At 37.0% G+C, this 27,906-nt stretch overlaps 2 protein-coding genes across 3 annotated transcripts; one reads left to right on the top strand and one right to left on the bottom strand.

Annotated features, from left to right (window-relative positions):
* Nucleotides 1–855: 855 nt before the first annotated feature.
* Nucleotides 856–8,985, top strand: six9 (SIX homeobox 9). The gene is made up of 4 exons (XM_022664939.2): nucleotides 856–1,102; nucleotides 3,694–4,132; nucleotides 4,735–4,898; nucleotides 7,123–8,985. Exons 2-4 carry the CDS (start codon nucleotides 3,719–3,721, stop codon nucleotides 7,310–7,312), a joined length of 768 nt encoding a protein of 255 aa, XP_022520660.2. The 5' UTR covers nucleotides 856–1,102; nucleotides 3,694–3,718; the 3' UTR covers nucleotides 7,313–8,985.
* A 3,985-nt stretch (nucleotides 8,986–12,970) lies between these two features.
* qpctla (glutaminyl-peptide cyclotransferase-like a) lies at nucleotides 12,971–22,492 on the bottom strand. Of its 2 annotated transcripts, XM_049483774.1 has the most exons (8): nucleotides 22,391–22,492; nucleotides 21,326–21,583; nucleotides 19,985–20,131; nucleotides 18,476–18,769; nucleotides 16,840–17,001; nucleotides 15,131–15,230; nucleotides 14,828–14,944; nucleotides 12,971–13,458 (listed from the first exon to the last, which is right to left on the bottom strand). In XM_049483774.1, the coding sequence occupies exons 2-8, from the start codon at nucleotides 21,524–21,526 to the stop codon at nucleotides 13,313–13,315; spliced, it is 1,167 nt and encodes a 388-aa protein (XP_049339731.1). In that variant the 5' UTR covers nucleotides 21,527–21,583; nucleotides 22,391–22,492; the 3' UTR covers nucleotides 12,971–13,312. The 2 variants fall into 2 exon arrangements, with proteins under 2 accessions (XP_049339731.1, XP_007235613.3); XM_007235551.4 differs by having other exon boundaries at nucleotides 21,326–22,492.
* Nucleotides 22,493–27,906: the final 5,414 nt, after the last annotated feature.

The following is a 27,906-nucleotide window of genomic DNA, read 5'->3' as shown; positions in this document are numbered from 1 at the left end:
GTAGCGTAAGCCTTCAGGAGCGAGTGCAGGTAGGAAGGAGCCTGTTCTGTCATCACCTTGTAGGCGATTGTAAGAGTTTTGAATTTGATGCGAGCATCAACTGGTAGCCAATGGAGCTCAATGAGCAGCGGGGTGACATGTGCCCGTTTTGGTTGGTTGAAGACCAGATGTGCTGCTGCATTCAGAATCATCTGTAGTGGTTTTACTACACAGTTAGTACGGCATTGCAGTAGTCGAGGCGTGAGATGACGACCGCTTGTACCAGGAGTTGGCTGGCCTGTTTCCTGATGTTATAAAGCGCGAAGTGGCAGGATTACATTCTTCTGCATATAAAATACATTAATTTTTAATAAGCATATATGCAGCTAAAACTCTAAGGAACAGTCCAGTTAGAGAAAATTTTGTTAGGCCAAGGTCTGGACCGTTGTCATTTTAGTGATAAATTTTGTATGTGGATTTCATTTTCCAGCAGGACTTGGCACACTGCCCACACTGCCAAAAGTACCAATTAGTCTTATATAATATTCTAATTTTCTGAGACACTGATTTTTGGGTTTTCATTGGCTGTAAACGTATGTATATATATGTATATACACACACACAGTATATATAATCAGTCATGCACGGCTGTCATCACTATCCAAATTTGATTAACAAACGTTGGAGGTCATTTGATTAGGAAATCAGTTCACATTCAAATGTAAATGCTCTGTTTTCGATCTCTCTCCCTCCCTCACTATTGGAGAGATCAGCTCGTCACCAGATTAACAGGTTTGTTTGTTTGTTTTTTTTAATCGTGTGTGTCAGTGTGTGTGTGTGTCAGTGTGTGTAGGCATGACTCAACGCACAGTGTGTGTCTGTGTTTTTGCAGCCCTCATGAGCTCCAGTTACCCAGGTGTACTCCATTCACGGTGGGTGGAGCTTCTCAGGTGAGAACAGGTATAAGTGTGTGTAACCTCGTACACTCTCACTCACTCTCACACACACTCACACACTCACACACACTCTCACACACACTCTGCACATCGCCAGCACAAAGGATTACCACAAGAGGGGTCTTCTGCTTCAGAGCCGGGCTGAGGAGCACTGATCCGGACTGAAGGTACTGTTGTTTAGGACTAAATATGATTTGTATAAACATACAGCACAAATTTACTGATTTTTACTGCTAAAAATGAAGGTAAGGAATTAAATAGCCTTAGTTGAGTAATGTTATAATGCATATTATGGCAAGAAACTAGAAACTTTCAAAAACCCAAATCCTTCTGATGGAACTGGCACTCATCAGCATCTTCGGTTTAAAAGCCAGTCTGAGGAGCACTGACCTAGGCTTAAGGTACCCTTGTGGGAAATAAAAAAAACTGCATTAACTAAATTTTATTGCAGTAATATAAATGTTTTCTGACACAAATACCAGCAACACTTTACAATAAGGGTACACATCGTTAAATTGTTTAAAAGTAATGTATTGTCTAATTAAACCATTAATTCTCAAACATTACTAAATGTTAATGCTTCAGAATGTTGTAAATAATAATGAATGATGTTAACGATTAATTAGATTATTATTTGAGATATTCTGTAGTAAGTACTGTTAATTAATGTACCCTTATTGTAAGGTGTTACCCAACTGTCTATAAATGCTTATTTATATCAAATGTACTTTGGATTTTTTTATTTTTATTTAATACCTTTAATTTCTTTGCAAGACTTTTGCACAAATGCAGATTTAAAAAAAAGTGCTTAAAAGTACAATAATTTTGCTATGCTTACTCCAATAATTCTTAATTATTAATACCATTTGATCTATACAGGCCTACTTATTTAAAATCAGTTAATTCCATGACATCTTTGGGCTCCTATTACAACTTTCTATAAAACTTTATCTATCTATCTATCTATCTATCTATCTATCTATCTATCTATCTATCTATCTATCTATCTATCTATCTATCTATCTACACCTATGCATGTATATCAACTGCATTATATTGTTGTATTTTTTTAGGTAAAGAAATACTACTAAATATTAATCCTACTAAATTTAGGTTGTTTATATATAGTATCTTAACATAGATATTACAATACTAATATTGCTTCTAATAATATTCTTATTATCTTATTTTAATAGAACTTATATACATGAATAGAAATTCAACTCAATATACCCATTTAGGGTTGTCTGAACTATACTTTGTTTTAATGGCTTTTTAAAGTTTTTAATACTAAAAATAGTTTTGTACTCATAACACTCAAAAATGACTTATTTTGACATATTTATAAGACTTCAGACTACACAGAAATCATATTTTAAAGCTTAATTATTATTATTATTTGTTTTTTAATATATATTTTTTATATCATTTTTCAATCTTGTAATGCATGTGTCTTCCCTGTTATTGGAGCTTTGTGGCAGGGTGGACAAGTAGAGTGTAGAGTGTAGAGTGGGCCAGTGGTGCACTATGGGATAGGAGCACCGTGCCTTGCTGTGAGCACACACAGGCTGCATACACAGTGGTGTACAGTCTTCCTGTCCCATAGTGCACTGCTGGCCCACTCTACACGCCAAACCGCAGGTTATAATGTTGATAACAGTTCAGAAAAGGAGTGTGTTGGTAATTGACTTGTGCCATGTGTTGCAGTTATGCCATTTCAGATAGTTATGTGAATTGTTTAGGTAACCTGCTGTGAACTGGATTAGTAACAGTTTTGTTTAGCTCCTAGTTTACACACTATTGCTGTAGTTGCTTTCACTTAGCCAGTGTTTTTCAGTGCTGTAAGTGTGCATTAAACCCATTTTTGACCAACATAGACAGTGCTTCGTTTGAGATTGATAGTTTAGCTGGTATACAAGCATGATTTACTACGATTAACCAGAAATAAATTTCAGGGAGGTACCCCTGTTCTCTTATTCTATATTCCAGGAGATTTTATCTGACTTGCAGACATCAGGGAGCCATTATTGATATGCAGTAGACTCCCGCAACTTCTGGGAGACTTGGGAAGTCTGTATTATCCACTATGACCATCAAAGAGCAGCTTAGGCCATATGAAACCATTTACACTGTCAATAACTGATCAATTTTGTTTCCAGTACAGTACCAGTCAAAAGTTTGGACACCTTCTCATTCAATATTCTTACTTTATTTATCTTTCTTTCCTGGGGCGGTCCTGATGAGTGCCAGTTTAATCATTATACTGTTTTTGGATACTGAGGACTTCTGGATTGACTGACCTTTATTTCTTAATGTAATGTTTTACTTTTCTTTATTTAGTTGAGTATTTTTTGCTTCTCATAATCTGGATTAGAACATTACTCAAATATTCACTATTCACTGTATACCTGTAACTCTACCTCTTCACTACTTTACTTTAACTGATGCTCTCAAACACTTTATTAAGAGACAAGAAATTCAAGTAATTAACTCTTGATGAGTTCAGCACAGCTGTTAACTGAAAGCCTGGATTCCAGGTGACTCATAAAGACCTTATAAAGCTGACTGAGAAAATGTTCAAAACTGTCATCTAAGCAAGAGGTGCTACTTTGAGGAATCTAAAATTGAATTAAATTTATTACTGAATAATTTTACATGTTTTTGTTCATAGTTTGGATGACTTTTTAAGAAACATTTTAATAGTAATGTATCTGAATATATATATATTTTTATAATGGAATCATATCTCTTCCTGTAGCCGCTCATCACCCTTCATTCTGACCATGGCGATGGTGTTTTCTGAAGATCAGGTGGCGTGTGTGTGTGAGGTTCTGCTGCAGAGTGGGTGTATGGACCGCCTGGCATCGTTCCTTCGCTCCTTACCCTCCTCCTCTTCCTCCTCCTCCTCCTCCTCCTCGTACCCGGGTCTGCAGGGGATGGAGAGCGTGCTGAAGGCCCGAGCAGCCGTGGCCTTTCACCAGGGCCGCTTCACCGAGCTGTACGCCCTGATCGAGGGCCACGCCTTCTCCCCCCTCAGCCACGCCCTCCTGCAGCAGCTCTGGCTCAGGGCTCATTACCTAGAGGCGGAGCTGCAGAGGGGGCGTCCGCTGGGGGCCGTGGGGAAGTACCGCGTCCGCCGCAAGTTCCCCCTTCCCAGAACCATCTGGGACGGAGAGGAGACCAGCTACTGCTTTAAGGTACTGAGATCTACTTTTTTTTTTTTTTAGTAATTCAGTTCAAAATGTAAAAATTAGAATATTATATAAAACCAATTGGTACTTTTGGCAGTGTGGGCAGTGTGCCAAGTCCTGCTGGAAAATGAAATCCACATCAGTAGACACAGTGGATCAACACCAGCAGATGACAGACATGACTCTCCAAACCATCACTGATCATCAGTAAATTTTTCATTTCATTTAAAGGAAATCAAGTGATCAGAGTCTGGAGGAAGAGTGGAGAGACACACAGTCCAAACTGCTCGAGGTCTAGTCTGAAGTTTCTACAATCAGTGACTTTTATGGAGATGAGGATTTCATTTTCCAGCAGGACTTGGCAGACTGCCCACACTGCCAAAAGTACCAACTGGTCTTATATAATATTCTTATATTTTCTGAGACACTAATTTTTGGGATTTCATTGGCTGTAATTCATAATCATCAACAATAGTTTCACACTTTTAACTGAATTACTGAAATAAAGTATATTTTTAATGATATTCACATTTTTTGAACCAACAAACTCAGTGTCTTGCCTCTGTGTGTATTTGTGTGTGTGTTTGTGTGTGTGTGTGTGTGTGAAGGAAAAGTCTCGGTGTGTGTTGAGAGAGTGGTACTGCCGGAAACCGTACCCGTCACCCCGGGAGAAACGGGACCTGGCAGCAGCCACAGGCCTCACTGCCACTCAGGTCAGCAACTGGTTCAAAAACCGCCGCCAGAGAGACCGAGCTGCTCAAGGCCGGAAAGGGTGAGAGACTTTTATTTGTGTCCTTTAGCACCTGTTTTAAAACTACTTCAAGTATAAAAGTAAAAGTAATGTAAGGAGAAAAAATAAAGCCATTAAGAACAAAAACTTAAGACACGCCCACAGAGTCCTATAGTGCACTACCCCCCAAGCTTTACTGATAACTGGTAACGAGTCTTTCTCATCTCTGTGGAGGAATTTAGTTCCACTCTTCTTTACAGAATTACAGTTTTAATTCAGACACATTGGAGGATTTTCCAGCATAAACGTCCTGTTTAAGATCATCTACAGCATCTCAATCTTTATGACTTTAACTAGACCCTCCAAAACCTTCATTTAGTTTTTTTATCTATTCAGAGGTGAACTTTGAAGTTTGTGAGCTTTGGGTCATTGTCCTGCTGCAGAACCCAAGTACTCCTGAGCTTGAGGTCAGTAAGGAACAGATGGTTGGAACTGATTCTCCTTCAGGATTTTCTGATAAAACAGCAGAGTTCCTGCTTCCATCTATTACAGCAAGTTTTACCCAGCAGCCCCAGACCATCATAACACTTCCACCACCATGTTTTACGTTCAGTATGATGCTCTTTTTTTACTGAAAGTATGTGTTAGTTTATAGTTTTACTCCAGATGTAACAGGAGGACACACACCTTCCAAAAAGTTCCACTTTTGTCTCGTCAGTCCTGTAAAGAATATTTATCCAAAGTTCTGGAGATCATCAAAATGTAAGTTGGTAAATGTGAGTCTCTTTCTTATTATTGAATCATTAACTCTGATCTTAACTGAGGCGAGTGAGATCCTGCAGTTCTTTAAATAAATGTTGTTCAGGGTTCTTTTGGGATCTCCTGGATGAGTTCTTCATGCCCTTTTGGAGTAATTTTGTTCGGTCGGCCGGTCACTCCTGGGAAGGTTCACCAGTGTTCTGTGTTTTTTTCTCCATTAGTGAATAATAATAGTGAATCACTGTGGTTCTCTGGAGTCTCAAAGCTTTAGAAATGACTTTATAACCTTTTCCAGACTGATAGATGATTAATGACTTTATTTTCTCATCTGTTGTTGAATTTCTTCAGATGGGGGTATAATAAGAAGAATAATAATGTGCTGCTTTTTAAGATCTTTTATCAGGTTCTATTTAAGTGATTCTTGATTCTACAGGTCTGGAAGTAATCAGGCCTGGTTGTGGTTAGTAGTGAAATTGAACTTTAGCTTTTCAAAAAACACTTTTTCATAAAGGGCTAGATTGGTTTGGATATTTTTTCCATTAATAAATGAAATCATAATTTTCTTTGATATTAAAGTTTGATTGATAATCTGAAAAAATTACATATGAAAAAAATGCAAAAACAAAATAAATCTAAAAAGTGGGCAAATACTTTTTACGCCACTGTTTGTCTTTATTTTCTTTTGAGTGGTCGTTTCTTACAATCAATGAATCAATGAATCAACTTTTATTTTGACTCTGAAGTACATTTTCAATGTAGTCAAGCATTTACAAATACAGGGATTGACATGATGAAGAAAATAATATTTAATCATTTTAAAATAACAGCAAATAAAAGATAAAAATAGATAAAAATTAAAATAGAATTAGAATAAAACTAATAATAAAAAATATAGTAGTAATAAAAATATTCTAAATAAGTTTAAAAAGCAATAGTACACAACTGTTAAAAAATATATAAATATATAATAAAAAAATAAAAAAGGAAATAAAAAAGAACTAAAATAATAAATTAAAGTTAAGAATAAATAAGATTAAGTAAGACTACCTTTATAAAGGGTTTATAAATGGTTTACGATTAGTTTATTAATGGTTACTATTTAGGTTGTAAATGCCTTAAAAATCATTAATAATCAGTTATAACACATACGTAGAAAGGGCAACAGTATAGAAGGCTCTGGGTTCACTATTTGGCAAACAACAGGTCATTGTTACTTTTTCTACGTATGTGTTATAACTGATTATTAATGATTTTAAGTCATTTAGAACCTAATTAGTAACAATTCATAAACTAATTGTAAACCATTTATAAACCCTTTATAAAGGTAGTCTTATTTTAAAGTGGTACCAAAGTTTAAAATGATTTTTTTGAGTCCAGTGAGCTGAGTTTTAGATTTTTCCGTAGAACAAGTCTGATAACTACTGTTACTTATATTATTAATGTAATACAGTGATGTTTCTTTAGCGTTAGATGTGTTATATAAACTCCTCCTCTCTTCTGCTCACAGACAGGTGGAAGATTCATTGCAGCAGCAGTTGCTGTGCTCCAGCGGAACGTCTCGAGGGGCGTTCCACAGCTCCGACGATGACCTTTCACCTCCACCCAGCCCCAGATCACTCTTCCCCTGTGCCCAGCTCACGTCGGACCACCCGCCGCCCCTCAGACACCTGCCCCCCGGGCACTACTCCCCCTACTGACGGGGGCTGACCTTGGCCTACAGTGCAGACTGACTGACTGAACTGTTGTAAGGTCACTGGAACAGGCTGTAATAAGGTCAGGTGGTACATGAACACAGAACAGCTGCTGCCCCCTGCTGGTGGTAGAGGAGGAGGAGTGCATCACTTATCAGCGTGGTTCTTTTGGATGAATTATAATGTACCCACTTGATAAAGAACAACATGTGCATGTGGGGCTCAGATAGGTGGAGCCTGGTCTAGGTGGGACCCAGCAGAGCATGGGATCTAAGTGGGTTTATACAATTTACATACTTTTTTTGGAAAAAAATCACAAACAATATTGTCCAGTTCACAATTAATTTAAGTGTTTCAGATGATTTTTAAAGAATACATGTTTTTGTATAGAGGCTTATCTTGCATATAGTCCTATTGTCAGCAATTCTCAGTCCTCTGCCTAAATCTCCTGGTATGACCACCAATCCAAGTTAAGGATGTTATTGGGCTAATAGTTTTGTTTTGCTCAATTGTGATGCACAGCTAAACAAAACATTATACTCATAAGTGAGCATAAAGGACAGGAAAAGTGTGGGAGTGGGAGGCCCCGATGCACAACTGTGCAGGAAGATAATTATCTTAGAGTGCACAGTTTGATAGAAAGACGCCTTCATGTCATGTTTATTTGCTTTATTTTTATAAATTGGAAAGTGTGTTTCCAATGAACACAAGACAATTTCACTGTGACCCCACCAAACTTTTATGCAGTAGTGTATATCCCCTTAAAGATTTCTTTTGTTATTGCTTCCTTATCATACTGATTTATTATAAGGGAATAAAGCAATCCAAACCAACCTGCCCCCCCATTTAGAAATGAAACTTTTTATAAAAAGTTCATTTCTAAAGCTTTGGGACTCCAGAGGATTACAGTGATTCACTATTATTCACTAATGGAGAAAAAACATGGAACACTGGTGAACCTTTCCAGGAGTGACCGGCCGACCGAACAAAATTACTCCAAAAGGGCATGAAGAACTCATCCAGGAGGTCCCAAAAGAACCCAGACTGTTATACTCTGTTCAGAACTCTTAAAGATCCAACTTTTGCAACTTAAGCTTTTCTTAAGAGTTCTGAATAGTCATAAGCTGAGGGCATGTTTTGAACTGGCAAACAAACCATATTTGTACCTGAACAGGTGATCACCATGAGCGTTTAATGTGTTATGTGTAATACAGGAATTAAGCCTAGTCTTGGACTACACAGTGTCCTTAATGAAGGGTTTACATTGAGAGATATACTGTGGTGTATACAATATACTGTACTGTGTATACAATGGTGTTGCTAAGGTGTTGTAAGTACACCTGTGATGACTTTCTTCTTCAGGACATTCCAAACTGCTGTACAGTGCTTTACAGCTGCTTGTTTTTTTCACCTATAGACTCGTATAGCTCTCTGGTTTTCATGGTTTACCGGTTGCTCCTCTAACTATAAATGCACACTCTGCACAGATAAAACCTGAATCTAAAACTGAGAGATATTAATGCATCAGGACACACCTGGGCAAAAAAAACACACCTGACAGTAACATGTTCCAATACTTTTGCTCACAAGACAAAAAAAATGAGTGTTTTCAGACAGAAGGTGTTGAATCTTCTAAACTGTAAAAATAAATAATAAATACCTGGAATTATAAGCAGAAATGTTGATTTTTGTCTCATATTCATCTTTTAATGTCATTTTTAAATGTTTTTTTAAATGTTTTAGCCTACAGCAGAAATTAAGTGATTGGCATCTACTTGGCATTGGTACTACTACTACTACTACTACTACTACTACTACTTGTACCTTTTCTATTATGTGCCTTCATTCATTTGACCTATAGAATCAGTGTTAAACAAAGGTAAACAGATTTAACAGTCATTATTTAAGGCATGGCAACACAAAGCATTTAAAACACCGTCCAGTGTCCGGTCCTTAGTTTGCGTTTCACAATCAGAATCTATTAATTTTAAATTTATATTTTTTTATATTTAAAAGCTATAAAAAAAATAACTCTAGCTTTTCACTATAATAAACTATATATATTATATAATATATAATTAATTAACATTGGTTCTTTATTCTGAACCAGTTCAAAACTATCCAATTCCACCAGAATTTAAATAATCAATAACTTAAAATCCCAAAAACCCTATTCAGAGTCTTCAGAACAACACAAACACAGAAAGAGAGAGTGAGTTCCTAATGGGATTTATCAGTCAATAGTACAATAAAATACAGTATACCTACGAGTATACGATAATATCATCACTGTAAAAATGTAAAAGTATCTCCAAATTGCAAATTATACCACAGTTACTTCCGATCCTACAATATGATTGGCTGAGAATGCACTGTAACCGAAGCTCTCCATGTATTACTCTGCCTCATACAGGTAATCTAGCAACGATGCAGCACTTACAAGCCAAACACAGCAGCTACAAACAAAGCAGCAATGGAACTATTTTAACTGGCGGAGTTTAATGTTTATTACCAATCAGATCCTATTTTCTCCTCCTCTTTAACTCTTTAAAATATTTTAATAAACAGTGATAATGGAACTGTGATATAATCACAATAATACACTCGAGGTTCATGCTATAACGTGTAATATTGGCACTGCCAAAATGTGGCCTAGTGCCTACAACAATGCCAAGATCACGCATTATAGCATGAACCTCGAGTGTATTATTGCTTAATTATACACTGATCAGTCACACAGCAGTGCTGCTGGAGTTTTTAAACACTGTGTTTAATCACTCACTGCCCTACACTCTATTACACACTCCATCCTACAGCTGCACCACCTCGCAACACCTCATACACCACCACACAATCAGTGCTACAATATATGAATTGAATAGTATTTTTAATAATATGTGCTCTGGTGGTGGTCTATCCTCTGGGTTCCTGAGCATTGAAGAGAAACTGATACGGTGTTGCTCTGGTGTTGCTAGGTACTTGCTATGTTGGTTTTATGGTGTCCGTGGTGGTAGCTATGGTATTGCTAAAGTGTTGCAACATAGTTGATAAGTTGCTGCTATGGTGTATGTGGTGCTTATTATGGTGTTGCTCTGTTGTTGCCAGTTGGTTTCTAAGGTGTTGCTATGGTGTCTGTGGTGATTGCTAAGGTGTTGCTATGTTGGTGGTGGGTTTATGATTTGATTTGTCTTGTTAGGAGGTTGTTAAGTTGTTGCTGTACTGTTGCTATGATGTAACTAGAGTGCAGTTTCTGGAGAAACTGCGAGTGCAATTGCAGTGCTGATTTGTGAGTGGTTGCTATGGTGTTTTTTTATGGTGTCCTCTGGTGTTCCTAGGTACTTGCTAAGTTGTTTCTATTATGTCTGAGGTGGTTGCTATGGTGTTGCTAGGTGGTTGATAAGGTACTTGTTTTCTTGTTGCTAAGGTGTTGCAAGTTGGTTTCTAAGATGTTGCTATGGTATCTGTGGAGGTTGTTAAGTTGTTGCTCTAATGTTGCTATGACGTAACTGGAGTGCAGTTTCTGGAGAAACTGCGAGTGCAATTCTAGTGCAGATTTGTGGGTGGTTGCTATGGTATCATTGGCGGTTGCTGTGGTGTTTTTTATGGTGTCCATAAAGGTTCCTCTGGTGTTGCTAGGTACTTGCCAAGTAGGTTCTATGGTGTCCGAGGTGGTTGCTATGGTGTTGCTAGATGGTTGATGAGGTGCTTGTTTTCGTGTTGCTAAGGTGTTGCAAGTTGGTTTCTAAGATGTTGCTATGGTGTCTGTGGAGGTTGCCAAGGTGTTGCTATGTTGTCTGTGGTGGTTGCTATGGTGTTGCTAAGTGGTTGCTAAGTAATGCACTTGCATACATCGTTTATAATGTATTATTAAGACTATAAGCAAAGCTATAGACACTAGGTTGCCGTGGACGTGTACAATGACTTCTGCGAATTCGTACTGCTTCTCTTCGCAATAAGTTCTATAAGCTGCCAAATCTGGTCATTATATCTCAAACAAATTATGACCTACACTTCTACTCCCTATTCATAGTTTTTACGTAAATCAAACATCCAATCAAAAATGACTTCAATCGCACTACAAACAGAACTACAAAGTGATTAGTGACCATCTATGGTTCCACAATGTACAGAACAACTGCTACATTCATTATTCTATCCCATAATTACCGTATTTTTCGCACTATAAGACGCACTTAAAATCCTTTAATTTTCTGAAAAATCATCAGAGCTCCTTATAATCCGGTGCTCCTTATGTATGAATTCTACCAGTCAGGTATTAAGGAGCTGTAAAACCACTCTGCTGAAGCACAGCGTTTCTCCAGCACTAAGGCTGGGTGCAGCAGCATTAGCATTAGCCGCTAACCGCAGTACTAGCTCTTTTGCTCCTTTGCCGTTCAGAAGTGAGTATATTGGACTGTAGTCTGTGTGTTTACTGTGTTAAAGAAGCTACATGGGACAAATCGCTAGCTGACAGCGCCTTGGCTTACCAGAAACACTCAGGGTTCCTCAGTCTAGAGCTATCAAGCAGGTTAGCTGCTGTTAGCAGTAGTTAAATACTGGAAATCTGAGCTAACTGTAAATAAATGGAAGTGCTTTATTCACCCAAAAAAATTCAGAACTCTGTGTAGATTAACATTCAGCACGTGTTTAACTTTGATCCTTATTTTCTTCGCTTAAAATTTGTCTTAAAATCTGGTGCGTCTTATGCAGAGGTGAAAAGTAACGAATTACATTTACTCAAGTTACTGTAATTAAGTAGATTTTATGAGTAATTTGTAATTTTTAAAGTAGTTTTTAAAATAGGTAATTTTACTTTTACTCAAGTAGATTTTGACACAAGTAATTTACTTCGCTACATTGGAAAACTCCCCGTTACTGAGTAAAAAAGAAAATGCTGGAAAAACAATTTCAGAATTAAAAATAAATAATTAAACCAATAAGGGATGCGATTTGTTCCGCATTTCCATAAATGCCCAATCCACAAGTCTGACACTCACATCCACACTAAAGCCCTCCTCCCTCCGCCCGCTTTAAATTAAGTACTTTTTTACTTTTACTCGATCAGATTTTTAGATGGGTACTTTTACTTTTACTTGAGTAGAATTTTAGCAAAGTAAAGGAACTTTCACTTAATTACAATTTTTCAGTACTTTTTCACCTCTGGTCTTATGTAGGGCTGCAACTAATGATTAATTTGGTGGTCGACTAATCTGATGATCATTTTTTCGATTAGTCAACGATTATTTCTGCCTTGTCCTCCATCTCTAAACACAAGAGAAATATAGCTAAACATGAGATTAAAAAGGCATTTAAATATCCATGTTTTTTTTCTTTAAACGTGGAGAGTACTGATATTTAGTGAATAAATATGTAATCTGTTGTGTTTGGGCACTTTTGGAGAAACAGACACAGAGTTTCTTTTGTCCCCAGCACTGTGTGTAATGTGGTACTGTTACAAATTATCGATTAGTCGCCAATAAAATTTGTAGTCGACAAATTTAAATAATCGAAATTGTTGATTATATCGACTAATCGTTACAGCCCTGGTCTTATGTATGAAAATAGACGTGCAACGATAATGTGCCTTGTAATCTGAAAAATATGGTGAAAAACTGAAATGAGAAACTGCAAAAATGGAGATACAAAATATTCACATGACGGGAATGACATACTATACTGTTTAATTGAATCTGCCTGTTCACTAGAGCACTAGATCACACGCAGTTAAATACTTACAGGACTTCTACAGCGAGACAGCAATCCACAGGACAGCGTGTACAGTCCTTACAGTCTTTACAGTCTTAGGCTGTGAGTGTGAGGAGCAGAGGTCTTCCTCAGATCCAGAGGAATTACAGGCTGAATCACAGGTCCAGGAGCTGCCAGGGCAGGTGGCTGATGGCCAGTATGACCTATGGCTCTGTTTCAGCAGATTAATGAGTGTGTGTGTGTGTGTATATAGTGTGAGAACTGAAGTATCTGGGAGGTAGCTGGAGTATCTGGAGTTACTCAGAGGTGCAGGTACTCAGCCAGGAAGATGGCCAGGATTTTGGTGAGGTTCTCCACTGTGGGGCGGTGCATGTTCTCCTCGGTGTCCTGCATAGTGTGCCAGAACGATGGGAACGGTGTGGGGATCAGATGGAGAATTGAGACGCCTGTAGAGACACATCATTTTATTTTATTAAATACACAGACAGCTCTGAAAATAATAAAAGACCACTTAAAAATTATGTGTTTCAGATTCAGAAACTGAAGTTGTTTCTTAATTTTTTCCAGCGCTGTATATTTACACAATACAGAAATACAAGAGACACCCACGGTGGCTGCTATGTTGTTGCTAAGGTGTTGCTATGGTGATCATGGTCGATGTGATGGTGTTTCTATGATTTGTCTTGCTAGTAGGTTGCCAAGGTGTTGCTACGGTGTCCATAATGGATGCTATGGTCTTCCTATGATTTGTCCTACATACGCACACACACTCACGTATACACATACATACGTGCACATCCACTCTCCAGAAAGACTGCTATATAAATTGCAGTACCTCTCTGCATGGCTAAACAAGAAGTGTGTGCATTTGCACATTAGTGTCAGCAATGTGCGCAATTTAAAGGTCTCATTCCATCGTTTTTTCATTCATTTTAAAATGTCTAGTTGAGTCTCTAGTATGAATGAATGCCATTTGAGCTGTTTTTTTGTGAAAAAAGTGCTCTGGTGATTCGGTATAACACTGCTTTAGTCCAGTGGAGGAGTGGGTGGGGAGAAACTATAGGATTTCGGCTCTTGCTCATGAATATTCATACATGCAAACATATCACCTCTGATTGGTTAAAAGCACTGCAACACCAGGAGGCAGTAAGATGAACAACAGTTAGAAACGTTTTAAAATAAAGACATTTTTACACTAATAACAGTATTTGCAATGTCATATGTTACTTTACAACATGTGTAATAATGCCCTGCTAAGTACAGTTCAGCCACTGACCTAGTCTTAAAGTCTCTCAGAGTAAAACACCAAATCCACTTTTAACTAGTGTAAAACAGAACTGTTCTAAACATACACCTATCTATCTCAATTGTACTTGGCTGGTGGTGTTTTTCCTCCATAGACTAATTCTAACCATTTGTTTCTTAGCTCTGAATTACTGGGTAAAGCATATAAACACTGATGTGTTATTCGCACAAATAACACAGGAATGAACTGCATGCTGTTCCTAGCACTGTTAGCTCCTCCTATCTGACAAGACGGCGTCTCTGCCCGGCTTCAGCTCTGCCTGTGGGCGGTCCCGAGATGATGTGGGCGGGGTCATGAATAACAATTTACGGGTTGATGTAGACACGGTGCTTTTCCTGATTGACTCGTTTATCTTTCTGAATATTTTCTTTTACTAGCTGCTGCAGACAATGAGGAAGAGGTTGTGGAAGAGTTTAATCATGTGCAGCATCATAAACAACTCAGAAAAACCTGTACTGTATTTAAAGATATTTATATTAGAGAAGCTGAATGTATGAGCTGTGTGTTACCCCGCTGCAGGAAGGGGATGTGGTCGTCCTGCACTGGGCCCAGGTAGAAGTCCTTCCTGAAGTAGCTCTGCTCTGAGGGGTGGGAGGACAGCAGGCCCTGCCGGTGTAGCCTCGTCTCTAAACAGCAGCAAACAGCAGAAAACATCCCATCATTCATCATCATTTTGCATATTTCTGCATTTTCAGCTTTATGAGGTAGAGTCAACTGGAATGTCTTTCAGTTAACAGCTGTGCCTCGTCTAGAATTAATAATGTGTTTGACAGCATCAGTTGTAAAGTTTTAAAAAATAAGAACAATCTCACCTGCAGCAATGAGTCGATCAAACCATCGGACAGTATTATCAAAGTGACTGACGATTAGCGGCTCCGGACCTCCGAGTAAATCCAGTAATACAAACAAATCCTGTAAAGAAGATCACAGACATAAGTTCAGTTTACTTGTAAAACAAACAAACAAACAAAACATTATTTTAGACCAATCACCATACAGATTTGTAGATATGTAGACAAAGTAGATATGTTTTTTTGTAACGGCAGAATAATACGCAATTGGTGGACTATTCTCAATGCAGCAGCAACACACTAAAGTGTTTAAAAACTCCAGCAACACAGCTGCATCTGATCAGTGCTGAGAATAACATCCAAGCAGGGCTTTGTACAAGAATGCAATCAAGGATTACACCCTCTGGGTGTAAAGCTACGCTAAGCTAAGTAAAAAAAAAACATTTTCTTTTAAAGTTAAGCGAGCGCTGGATGTTAATCTACACAGATTTCTCTCCTGAATACTGTTTATTTAGATGAGTAAAGTGCTTCTGTTTATTTACAGTAAGCTTAGATTTCCAGATTTCCACTAAGGCTAGCCGAGGCTAGCTATAGTTCCGGTAAGCCAGGGTGATATTACCTAGTGGTCCATCCCATGTAGCACGCAGACTAATGCTGCTCCAGCAGTGCTAGCTGGGGTTAGCAGCAGGCTACATCCCAATAACACTCACCTCTGAACTGAGAAAGAGATAGCACTTAGCGTGGTTAGCGGCTAATGCTAATGCTGCTCCAGCAGTGCGAGCCGGGGTTAGTAGCAGGCTACAGGCCGATAATACTTACCTCTGAACTGAAAAAGAGCTAGTGCTTTGTGCTGTTTGGGGCTAAAGCTAATGCCGCTCCAGGGGGTGGGGAGAGGGGGGTGAGATGCGTTTTAAATCCTTAAGGGGGGGGCGCGGGGGGAGGAGGTGGAGATGCGCTTTTAAATCGTCAGCGTCCTGTCATTACTTTCCCACCGCGCTCCGCAAATTTATTTGTGGCTTTGATTTGGCGCCCCCTCTAGTGCAGCGCCCCTATGTGTCGCATACGCTGCATACCCCCTTTTTGCGCTACTGCCTCTGAACTGAGAGAGAGCTAGTGCTTTGTGCCGTTTGGGGGTAATGCTAATGCCGCTCCAGCATTGCTAGCCAGGGTTAGCAGTAGGCTATAGGCCAATAATACTCATCTCTGAACGGTAAAAGACCTAGTGCTTAGCAGGGTTAGTGGTTAATGCTAATGCTGCTCCAGCATTGCTAGCCAGGGTTAGCAGCAGGCTACAGTCCAATATACTCACCTCTGAATGGTGAAAGAGCTCACACTTAACGGGGTTAGCGGCTAATGCTAACGCTGCTCCAGCAGTGCTAGCTGGGGTTGGCAGCAGGCTACAGTTCGATATACTTACTTCTGAAGGAAGAAAGAGCTAGTGCTTAGCGGGGTTAGCGGGGTTAGCAGCTAACGATAATACTGCTTCTGTCTCGGTGCTGGAGAACTGAACTGAAACTACCTGACTGGTAGAATTCATATATAAGGAGCACTGGATTATTAGGCACACTGATTATTTTGGGGAAAATTAAAGAATTTTAAGGCCACCTTATAGTGTAAAAAAATACGATATCTGTTTTTGTTTAGTAATTTTTTGTTAATAGGGGTGTTATATTTTGTTCACCACTGTAAATATGTATTAAAATATAAAATCAGCAGATGCACAGACTCACCATGGCCTGCAGCAACGTGGTGTGTGTGGAGCCCGGAGGATGGGGTGTGTGTGCCATGAGTTCAGCCAGATGCCGCGAGCCATACAGAGAGTCCGTATCCGTCCATTCCTCAAACGCCTCCTCTCCATCAAAAAACACCAGCTGCAGCGTCACCACTGACTTCTACACACACAGAGAAAACAGATTATTACATATAATAATTTACAATTTCAGACTAACGTTTTAGAAAAAAGGCTTATTTTTTCTAGTTTGTACGGATATTTAGAGCTCTATCTTAAATAGCAACAGTGCTTCTGAATATTTGTACACTGATGGGCGTGCTGGTCTGGAAATAAGGTGTGTTCAGGTGCGCCACTGATTGATTTAAACCCTGACAGCAGTCAACAGTCATATATTCATTGCTATATTGGCAACGCAGACATGCTGCGTGTGCACATCATCTTGTTACGCAAACATGCACAAACCCAACTTTTACATCAACAATAAACAGAATACTAAATCAAATAGACATTGCTGTTCCCGTAAAAGCATTGGGCACGTCCAGGTAGCTGCGCCGTTAAAATAGCAATCCGCCAAAGTCAGAGCGCACCTGGCTCTTAAAAGGGAAAGAAGAGCAAGTGCTCTGATTATACTCATACTCTGATTAGTTTATTTCATGTTACACCTAAAATTAACCACACCCATAATTAATTTAGAGAATTAGTACATGCTTTTTGTGCATTTTGAGCTGCACAATGTGTACTTTTCCCGTCGTTTTGATACCAAAGACACACGGACACTGACTTGCCCCAAATCACTGTGTGCAGGTTATACAGTGTAACCACAGTCATTGTGGATTGATTCTAATCCAGTATGAATCTGCACTGTGTGTAGGTTTTTTAGTTTAAACAAACTACATGTAAAGTGATTCTAATCCAGTATGAATCTGCAGTATTTGTAGGTTTTACATTCTGACTACAATAAGTGTGTAGACATTTATTTAATCTACAGTCAGTCTGCAATGTGTGCAGGTGTTCTAATCCACTATGAATCTGCACTGTGTGTAGGTTTAACAGTGTAACCACAATCATTATGGATTGATTTAAATCCATTATGAATCTGCACTCTGTGTATATTTTATAGTTTAACCAAAACATATGTAAAGTGATTCTAATCCAATATAAATCTGCACTGTGTGTAGGTTTGATAGTTTACCTACAATCATTGTGGATTGATTCTAATCCAGTATGAATCTACACTATGTGCAGGATTAACAGTGTAACCACAAATATTATGTATAGATGCTAATCCAGTATGAATCTGCACTGTGTGTAGTTTTTATAGTTTAACCAAAGCATATGTAAAGTGACTCTAATCCAGTAAGAATCTGCACTATAACAAAGATATGTAGTAATTCTAATCCAGTATGAATCTGCACTGTGCGTATATTTAACAGTATTATCACAATCCATGTGGATTGGTTCTTATCCAGTATGAATCTGGATTGTGTAGGTTGTACAGTCAGAGGAAAATAACAGAGTAAAAATCTAAACCAAATAAAACCACAGTAAGGAAACATCACAGTAAAGAATGAGACAGTCCTAATCCCTCTGTATTAGTGTTTATTATGGTCTGTAAAGCTGTATTATGGTCTGACCTGCTGTTTTAAGGCCTTTAGCTCGGTGTCCAGCGCGGAGGCGAGCTCCAGCATCATGGCGCAAGGCACGGCGGAGTCGCTGGCCCCGATGAACCCGCGCTGGGGCTGTTTTGGGTCTCGGGGGAAGATTTTGGAGTCGTGGTGGCAGGCCAGCAGCAGCCGGCGGGGGGCAGAGGGGTCCAGAACCGCCAGGACGTTACTGAAGCTCACCGGACCTTTAGGAGTGGAGGACTGGAACGAGTCTTCCTCCACCGTCCAACCAGCAGAGAGCGCCCTCAGCTGAGACAGGATGTGCTGCACCATGTAAAGAGATGAGTATAAAAAAATACAGATAATTATTAAGATTAAAAAAACTGAATCAGTTTCTGTGATTTTGCTATTTATAGGTTTATGTTTGAGTAAAATAAACATCGTTGTTTTATTCTATAAACTACAGACAACATTTCTCCTCAAATAATGCAAAGAAAACAAGTTCACATTCAAGTTTTAAGAGTTCAGAAATCAATATTTGGTGGAATAACCCTGGTTTTTAATCACAGTTTTTTTCATGCATCTTGGCATCATGTTCTCCTCCTCCACCAGTCTTACACACTGCTTTTGGATAACTTTATGCTGCTTTACTCCTGGTGCAACAATTCAAGCAGTTCAGTTTGGTGGTTTGATGGTTTGTGATCATCCATCTTCCTCTTGATTATATTCTAGAGGTTTTTAATTTGGTAAAATCAAAGAAACTCATCATTTTTACGTCGTCTTTTATTTTTTCCTGCAAACTGTAAATGGCATATTCCAACAAATGGGTGCCATTTCTGTCCCCAGGAAATTACATGTATAAATGTGCACACAAAATAACTGTAAAATACATTTTATTATTAAGCATAGTGTCTTGTAAAATGACCTAATTGCAAAAGTAAGACATGTAATTTAAAATAATTAATAAAAAATACTTAGAACATTGGAAAAACTAAACTCTAACTATAAACTTTACCATGAAATATAATTATTAAAATCCTTCAGAGATGTAATTTTAATTTTTTTTAATTGCCATGTGACTCCAAATCTCTGCGCTTAAAAAAAAAGATATATTTTTTTTTCTCATAATAAATCCATAATATTTTTTAATTAAAACACACATTTTAGTTGTGTTCCTGGGTTTCACTCAGTCCTGTTACCGTAACACATTACCCTGATCATCTGAAACATCTGGAACATTCTACAACAGGAAGTGACATCATCAGCTGGTTATTCTGAAGATAATGGGAATACCAAAATTAAGTTCCCTCATTAGTTTTTTTTCTGTATATTTGATCTTATTGTAACTATAACTGAGAAGCTCAATCTCAGCACTCACTCCTGTTACCTAAATTAATTCTTAGATGTAACAGGAATGAGTGCCAGTAATAATGCAAATTCCCATAAGCAGTCACAGTTTTATATTAATTTATAATGTTTTAAATCTGAATATGTGAGTTAATATGCTCAAAATGTATTTTGCCTGTAGTGATTTCTCACCTGTCGAACAGTTTGGCTTCCTGAAGTACCTGGAACCCTTTCTATCAGCATGGGTCTCAGGTGAGTCTCCCACAGACGAGGTCCGTCCACCTGAGCCGCCAGCTTACGCACCTGTGCCAGGGAGCACTTCCTGGGCTTGTGGGAAAACTGCACAGATAAAATAAACAATATAAATAAAGAAATCTGTATAAAGAATTAGTTTTAAAATGCTTCAGAAAAACTCAGTTTTAGTGAATTATTTATTATTTCTATAAAGTTTTGAATATTTGCATCACTTTGTCTTAGTCCTAACAAGTTAATGAATTTTTGAGATGCTGAAAAAAGTAATTTGATGCCCAAAATAGTATGTATTTTATGGAATTGTTTTAAGTCAACTTTAATATAGAAATATATAGTTATATATTTTCTAGATTTTTGCTATACTAAGCAACCCTACCATCACAATAAAAATGTAATTTTAAAAATGATATGTATATTTTTTTACTGTATATGGATAAATACAAAAAAAAAATGAAAATTACAGAATCAAGTAGAATTTTTTTTTATTTTCTCTGAAATGCAGATTATGAGGGTAGGTGTTACATAAGGTCTAATGTCTTAATGTTTCTACAGAGGGGTTTCTAAAGAGGAACTTGGTTGCTATATTAGTTTCCTCAAACCTTTGACTACTTTTTATTATACTAGAACTATAGAATGTCCTTATACAGGTGCATCTTAAAAAAATAGAATAACATTGAAAAGTTACTTTATTTCAGTAATTCAGTTCAAAATGTGAAACTAAAATATTAAATAGATGTATTAAACAGAGTGATCTATTTCAAGCGTTTGTTTATTTTATCGTTGATGATTATGGCTTACAGCCAATGAAATTTTGAATTTTATATAAGACCAATTGGTACTTTTGGCAGTGTGGGCAGTGTGCCAAGTCCTGCTGGAAAATGAAATCCGCATCTCCATAAAAGTTGTCAGCAGCAGAGGGAAGCTGTAAGATATGAAGTGCTGTAAAAATTTTGTGGGAAAACAAAACTGCACTGACTTTAGACTTGATAATAAAACACAGATCATCAGTAAATTTTACATTAATTTTTTAAGGAAATCAAGGGATCAGAGTCTGGAGGAAGAGTGGAGAGACACACAGTCCAAACTGCTGGTGTTGGTCCACTGTGTTTTAATCAACTTTCATGGAGATGCGAATTTTATTTTCCAGCAGGATTTGGCACACTGCCCACACTGCAAACTGAATGACTGAAATAAAGTAACTTTTCAATGATACTCTTTTTATTCTTTTAGATGCGCGCTCACACACTCACACACACACACACACACACACTCAGTATTTACCTTGTCCTGCAGCGGGTCCGGTGGGCTGTGTTTCGGGCTGGTACCGCTCGGTTCTGCGGACAGGTACAGTCCGAGCATCAGCGCCACCGCGAGCGCGCAGCCCAGACACCCCAGCAGCGCTCTGCGGGACCCGGCCCGCACCGAACACCCGGACCCCCCGGGACCGGGCACGGGTCTGTACCTGCGGCCGGCTCGCGACATGCTTAACGGAGGGGGAGCAGCGCGGCGAGCCGGCAGGGGGCGCAGCGGAACCGCGAGCTGAGGACACGTCAGGAATAACTAATGATACTGCAGAGCTCGATTCAGTTTAACGAACCGACTCTTTTGAACTAAGCGAGTCATTCGATTAATTGAAGAAAATACATATCAATTGCAGAGGAACCAAAAAAGAGATGTATTAGATAGCTAACTATTTATATATTAAATTACACCTTTTCTTAGTCCAGTATTTGTTTTTTTTATTGCTGTAGAGAAGTTTAAAAATACTTCTTTTAGTATTTTAAAGCTTAACAAATACCACAGTGTTCAAATGTCGTGTGGAAAGTCGAAAATCAGGGTAATGTAGCTTGTATTCTATTATAATCTACTGATTCTCGTTGTTATATTGAAATATTTATATTGTGGAATTAAAAAAAATAGGGGAAATTGACCCAAGCAGCTCTCTTTAAAGCTTGCTTTAAAGGAAACATGGATGGGAGATGGGCAATGGGACAAGACCCTGTGGATGTGGACTCCATTCTAGTGGGGGAAAAAAACTTACTTATAAGCTTTTAAAACCTATAACTATATATGCTATTCTTATTATATTCTAATTAAATCAATATTTTCAGTTTGCTAGCTAGGTTGGTACGGTAATTTAATTATTTGTCAATATACATTTATTAATACACAGCAGTAATTGGTATGAATGTGTGTGATCCTCATTGACATTCAGTTTATTAAACCTAGGTCACACACAGGCTACGTTCTGTTACCCTACTGTTGCTCTGTTATTGTTTTTAAGCATTTCTAAATTAAATTAAGCTAAAAACTGCTAGTGGTTTAATGGTATATCTGTGTACTCACGTCTCCTGCATCTCACAGCGCTGCTGCATGAGCTAGTTTTAAAATATCTGTATTTATCTGCAGTATCTCTGTGTTTATCTCTCAGACCCCGTGTCCTGTATTTCCGCATTTACAGACCACGTGGTCTACACGCGCTCTTAAAGGCGCAGGCAGCAGCGCGTGCTGCTCTGAGTAACGTAGCCAAAAGTATATTAAGTGCACTAAAGTGTTCTTGTAGCCACATTATTATTAATCAGTATATTTAAAGAGTGATAAAATGGAACAACTTTTTTGTACTTATTTTACTTTAATTATATAAAAATAGTACAAAAGTCTTACATAATTGTGCTAAGTGTACTTAACTGTACTAAAATGGAACTATTTTAAATATAATTAAGTAACATTTAAACATATTACTTCATGTATGTAACCCCATATTTTAAATATGCTTAATGAGTAAAATTCTTATACATTTAATGAGTGTTACAACTGTATCACTATTATGCACAGAGTATATTAGAAATGTACTAAGATTTGTTGTTAATATATTTACATTAGAGTACAAATATGCTTTTTGTTCCTGTCTTTTGTAAGTTGGGTATAAAACTATATATTTTAATATACTGTACTACAATTTTATTGTGTTACAAATTTACTTAAAATTAAAAAAATGTAGAAATTTAATTTACTTTTTAAAATGTTACACGATACATTGCACTTTAAGTGAATTACTGTAACAGCTGTTTTTAACACACTTTGCTAAAAATGTACAAAATTATATTTGGAAATAAGTGTTTTAGAAGTATATTGAATTACGTTAAACTAAAAGTGTACTTCATAGTAGTCAATTTATTTTAAATGCACTATATTGTACTTTTTAAAAAGTATGATCAAAGTTAACTTTCAAACATTTGATGAAAGCATAATATTAATGTACTTTTAATATATTTAAGTAAGTACATAAATCTGTTTTTAATTTTTAATATGTTTTAAGTACAATAAATGGGTCAATGGGTCACCATATTTATAAAGGTGTTCACCAGTCACACCACGTTCAAACACTTGAATGTAGTATAAAAAACCTTACACATGAAATTAAATAAAATTAAGAGTTAATTTTGTGCCAAACGTTTTACGCGAAAAATGTAAGAATCAAAAGGAAAAAACTGTATTGCGCCATTTCACCGAATGGGAGCCATTTGCTTGTTGTAACAAAAAAATTAAACTTAAAAAAAAAAATAAACTCTGAATCTAATAACACATATATTAGAACTATTAGAACTATTACAACTATTCAAAATATGTAAGAAATGGTTGACTGCATGTTCAAATAATTGATATTTATGACGCAGAAAAAAATCACTTCTGTTAATGGCACACAGTCCTGTTACTGGAACTCACTCCTGTTACTGGCACTTATTCCTGTTACTTCTTTTGTTATGTTAGAGTAACAGGTGATATGATAAAGCTGAATTATGTTGCTCTGTAATAATAAAATATACCAGCCCTGCTAAAATACTTAAAAATGAGGTGCTAATATAAAAGGATTTTATGTATGTGACCATATTTTGATTGAAAGTCACTTAGTAAAGTATTGGATGTTCTTTTTTATTTTAGTCAATGCATTGATTTTAATATACATATTTTCATTGATACCACCTGAGCTGGGGCTTTTATTATGAAATCAAAATGGCAGAGTAGCCATAATGGCTATCAGAGAATGGTGCACGGTTCCTTTAAGAGAAAGGCTTCCCTGTTAATAACCAACAATTAGTAAGATCTCTAGCCAATCAGATCACTGCAGTAATTAAGAGGCCATGGAGAGCACTGAGCAGCTAATTACTCCAGTGTTAAGCTGCTGGAGGGACTGTTCAGACGCTTAAATTAGCGCTGCTGTTTGTTTGTGGGAAAAAAGTAAGTTTTTTTTTTTTTGTTTATATTGGAATATTTCAGTTATTTGTGTAGTGTTGGTTATGTTTAGCATGTATTGCTTTCTCTGTTTCGGAGCACACACAAAGCTCTGTATATACAACTTTTTGAAAAGTAAATCAGTAAAAAACCCAGTAAAGCCATGCCCTGACCCCACCCTCTCCTACAAAAAACAAAAACAAAAAAACTTTTATATATCCTTCTTACTTACTAAATATCAAAATGAAGTTACAGTATCCATGCCTTTATTAGCTTGAGATAATTAGATTAGCTAATTCACCATTCCATCTTAAATGTTGCTAATTTACCATTCCACCTTAAATGCTGCATATATACATTTCCACCTTAAATGCAGCTAATTTACCATTCCACCCTAGCTGCACCTTTGGCTTCCCACCTTAAATTTCCCCTTCCACCTTAAATGTTGCTAATTTACCATTCCACAATTAAATGCTGCTAATTTATTACCTTTCCATCTTAAATGCTGCTAATTTACCTTTTCACCTTAAATGCAGCTAATTTACCATTCCACCCTAAATGCTGCAAATTTGGCTTCCCACCTTAAATTTACCTTTTCACCTTAAATGCTGTAAATATACAATTTCACCTTGAATGCTGCTAATTTGACATTTAACCTTCAATGCTGCTAATATACCATTTTACTGTAAATGCTGCTAATTTACCATTCCACCTTAAAAGCTGCTAATTTGCCATTCCACCTTAAATGCAGCTAATTTACCATTCCACCCTAAATGCTGCAAATTTGGCTTCCCATCTTAAATTTACCTTTCCACCTTAAATGCTACTAATTTACCATTTCATTTTAAATCTTGCTAATTTACCATTCCACCTTAAATGCTGCATATATACATTTCTACCTGAAATGCAGCTAATTTACCATTCCACAATTAAATGCTGCAACTTTACCTTCCCACCTTAAATTTACCATTCCACCTTAAATGCTGCTGTGGCGACACAGGCTTCAAACTCAACCACCTTTTTAGGCAATTAAAACTGAATGGCTTTAGGTTTTAAGGTGGAACTGCACAATAAGAATCCAGGTTTGGTTATATATGGACTTTTTGTTTTTGGAGAAATGTATAAAACTCATAAAGCACTTAACACATACAGGCTCAATGTAACATATGAATCTTTTTAAGGTGGAATTGAAAATGTGAGCATAAAGCTTATTTTTTTGTTTCGTCACCTTTCCTTTTGGGATTTTTGGGTGGCGTATGGCTTAATTGTAGTAAGGCACAGGCCATTCCACCTTAAATGCTGCTGTGGCGACACAGGCTTCAGACAGAAAAGGCGTTTTTTTTTACCTTTGAACTGAACGTCTTCTGCTTTTAAGGTGGAACTGCATATACAAATAAGAATGCAGGTTTAGTTTTATGTGGACTGTTTGTAATTTCTGCGCAACATATGCAGAATTGTATACAACTCATAAAGAACCTAACATACTACAGGCTTAATGTAACATATTTACCTTTTTAAGGTAGAAGGGAAATGTGCTTTTGAGGTGTGGAAGCACTTAACATTTACTATAGGTTCAATGTAATGTGCTCCATTTTAAGGTGGAATTGAAAATGTGAACATGTAACAAGGCTTTTTTTAAAGCTTTGGTAGCTTCAGTAGTAAGGAATTAGATGATCAATGTGATTAGTTTTACAATAAACTCTACTATTCATTCAATGAATCAATACACAGATGTATAACCTTCAACTTGAAATTAAGTTTTTGTTTTTTTGTAAAATGTGAATAATTATTTTCAGGGAAAGAAAACTACTTGGATTTAGATTTTGGCCAGTTTGTGGCTTTAATGTAGTCGAATACAGAGCATCACCTTAAATACTGCAATGTACCATTCCACCTTAAATAATAAATTACATTAATAGCTAAAATATGTTGCTCTGTGATGTTAGAATATATCAGCCCGGCTTAAAAATAATTAAAAACAACATGGTACAATAACCGAATTTAGATATTTAACCATATTTTTATCAAAAGCTCACTTAATAAAGATAAATAAAATAGAGATTGTGGCGCTATTTGTTTTAGGCTAATATTGCGTGTATGTAATTATGGTCTAATGTGTATTTTATAATTGTAGGCTAATGCTGTGTGTGTGTATAATTGTAGGCGAATGTTGTGTGTGTTAATAATTGTAGGCGAATGTTGTGTGTTAATAATTGTAGGCTAATGTTGTGTGTGTTTATAATTGTAGGCTAATGCTGTGTGTGTTTATAATTGTAGGCTAATGTTGTGTGTGTTTATAATTGTAGGCTAATGCTGTGTGTGTTTATAATTGTAGGCTAATGCTGTGTGTGTTTATAATTGTAGGCTAATGTTGTGTGTGTTTATAATTGTAGGCTAATGCTGTGTGTGTTTATAATTGTAGGCTAATGCTGTGTTTGTTTAAATTGTAGGCTAATGCTGTGTGTGTTTATAATTGTAGGCTAATGCTGTGTGTGTTTATAATTGTAGGCTAATGCTGTGTGTGTTTATAATTGTAGGCTAATGCTGTGTGTGTTTATAATTGTAGGCTAATGCTGTGTGTGTTTATAATTGTAGGCTAATGCTGTGTGTGTTTATAATTGTAGGCTAATGCTGTGTGTGTGTTTATAATTGTAGGCTAATGCTGTGTGTGTTTTATAATTGTAGGCTAATGCTGTGTGTGTTTATAAATGTAGGCTAATGTTGTGTGTGTTTATAATTGTAGGCTAATGCTGTGTGTGTTTATAATTGTAGGCTAATGCTGTGTGTGTGTTAATAATTGTAGGCTAATGCTGTGTGTGTGTTAATAATTGTAGGCTAATGCTGTGTGTGTTTATAATTGTAGGCTAATGCTGTGTGTGTTTATAATTGTAGGCTAATGCTGTGTGTGTTTATAATTGTAGGCTAATGCTGTGTGTGTTTATAATTGTAGGCTAATGCTGTGTGTGTTTATAATTGTAGGCTAATGCTGTGTGTTTATAATTGTAGGCTAATGCTGTGTGTGTTTATAATTGTAGGCTAATGCTGTGTGTTTATAATTGTAGGCTAATGCTGTGTGTGTTTATAATTGTAGGCTAATGCTGTGTGTTTATAATTGTAGGCTAATGTTGTGTGTGTTTATAATTGTAGGGTAATGCTGTGTGTGTTGATAATTGTAGGCTAATGTTGTGTGTGTTGATAATTGTAGGCTAATGCTGTGTGTGTTGATAATTGTAGGCTAATGTTGTGTGTGTTGATAATTGTAGGCTAATGCTGTGTGTGTTTATAATTGTAGGCTAATGCTGTGTGTGTTTATAATTGTAGGCTAATGCTGTGTGTGTTTATAATTGTAGGGTAATGCTGTGTGTGTTTATAATTGTAGGCTAATGCTGTGTGTGTTTATAATTGTAGGCTAATGCTGTGTGTGTTTATAATTGTAGGCTAATGCTGTGTGTTTATAATTGTAGGCTAATGCTGTGTGTGTTTATAATTGTAGGCTAATGCTGTGTGTGTTTATAATTGTAGGCTAATGCTGTGTGTGTTTATAATTGTAGGCTAATGCTGTGTGTTTATAATTGTAGGCTAATGTTGTGTGTGTTTATAATTGTAGGGTAATGCTGTGTGTGTTGATA

Source organism: Astyanax mexicanus, chromosome 9 (assembly GCF_023375975.1).
Source record: "Astyanax mexicanus isolate ESR-SI-001 chromosome 9, AstMex3_surface, whole genome shotgun sequence".
Taxonomy (NCBI): Eukaryota; Metazoa; Chordata; class Actinopteri; order Characiformes; family Acestrorhamphidae; genus Astyanax; species Astyanax mexicanus.
The sequence above is the reverse complement of the archived record's forward strand: the minus strand, read 5'-3'. Positions and strand labels throughout refer to the sequence as shown.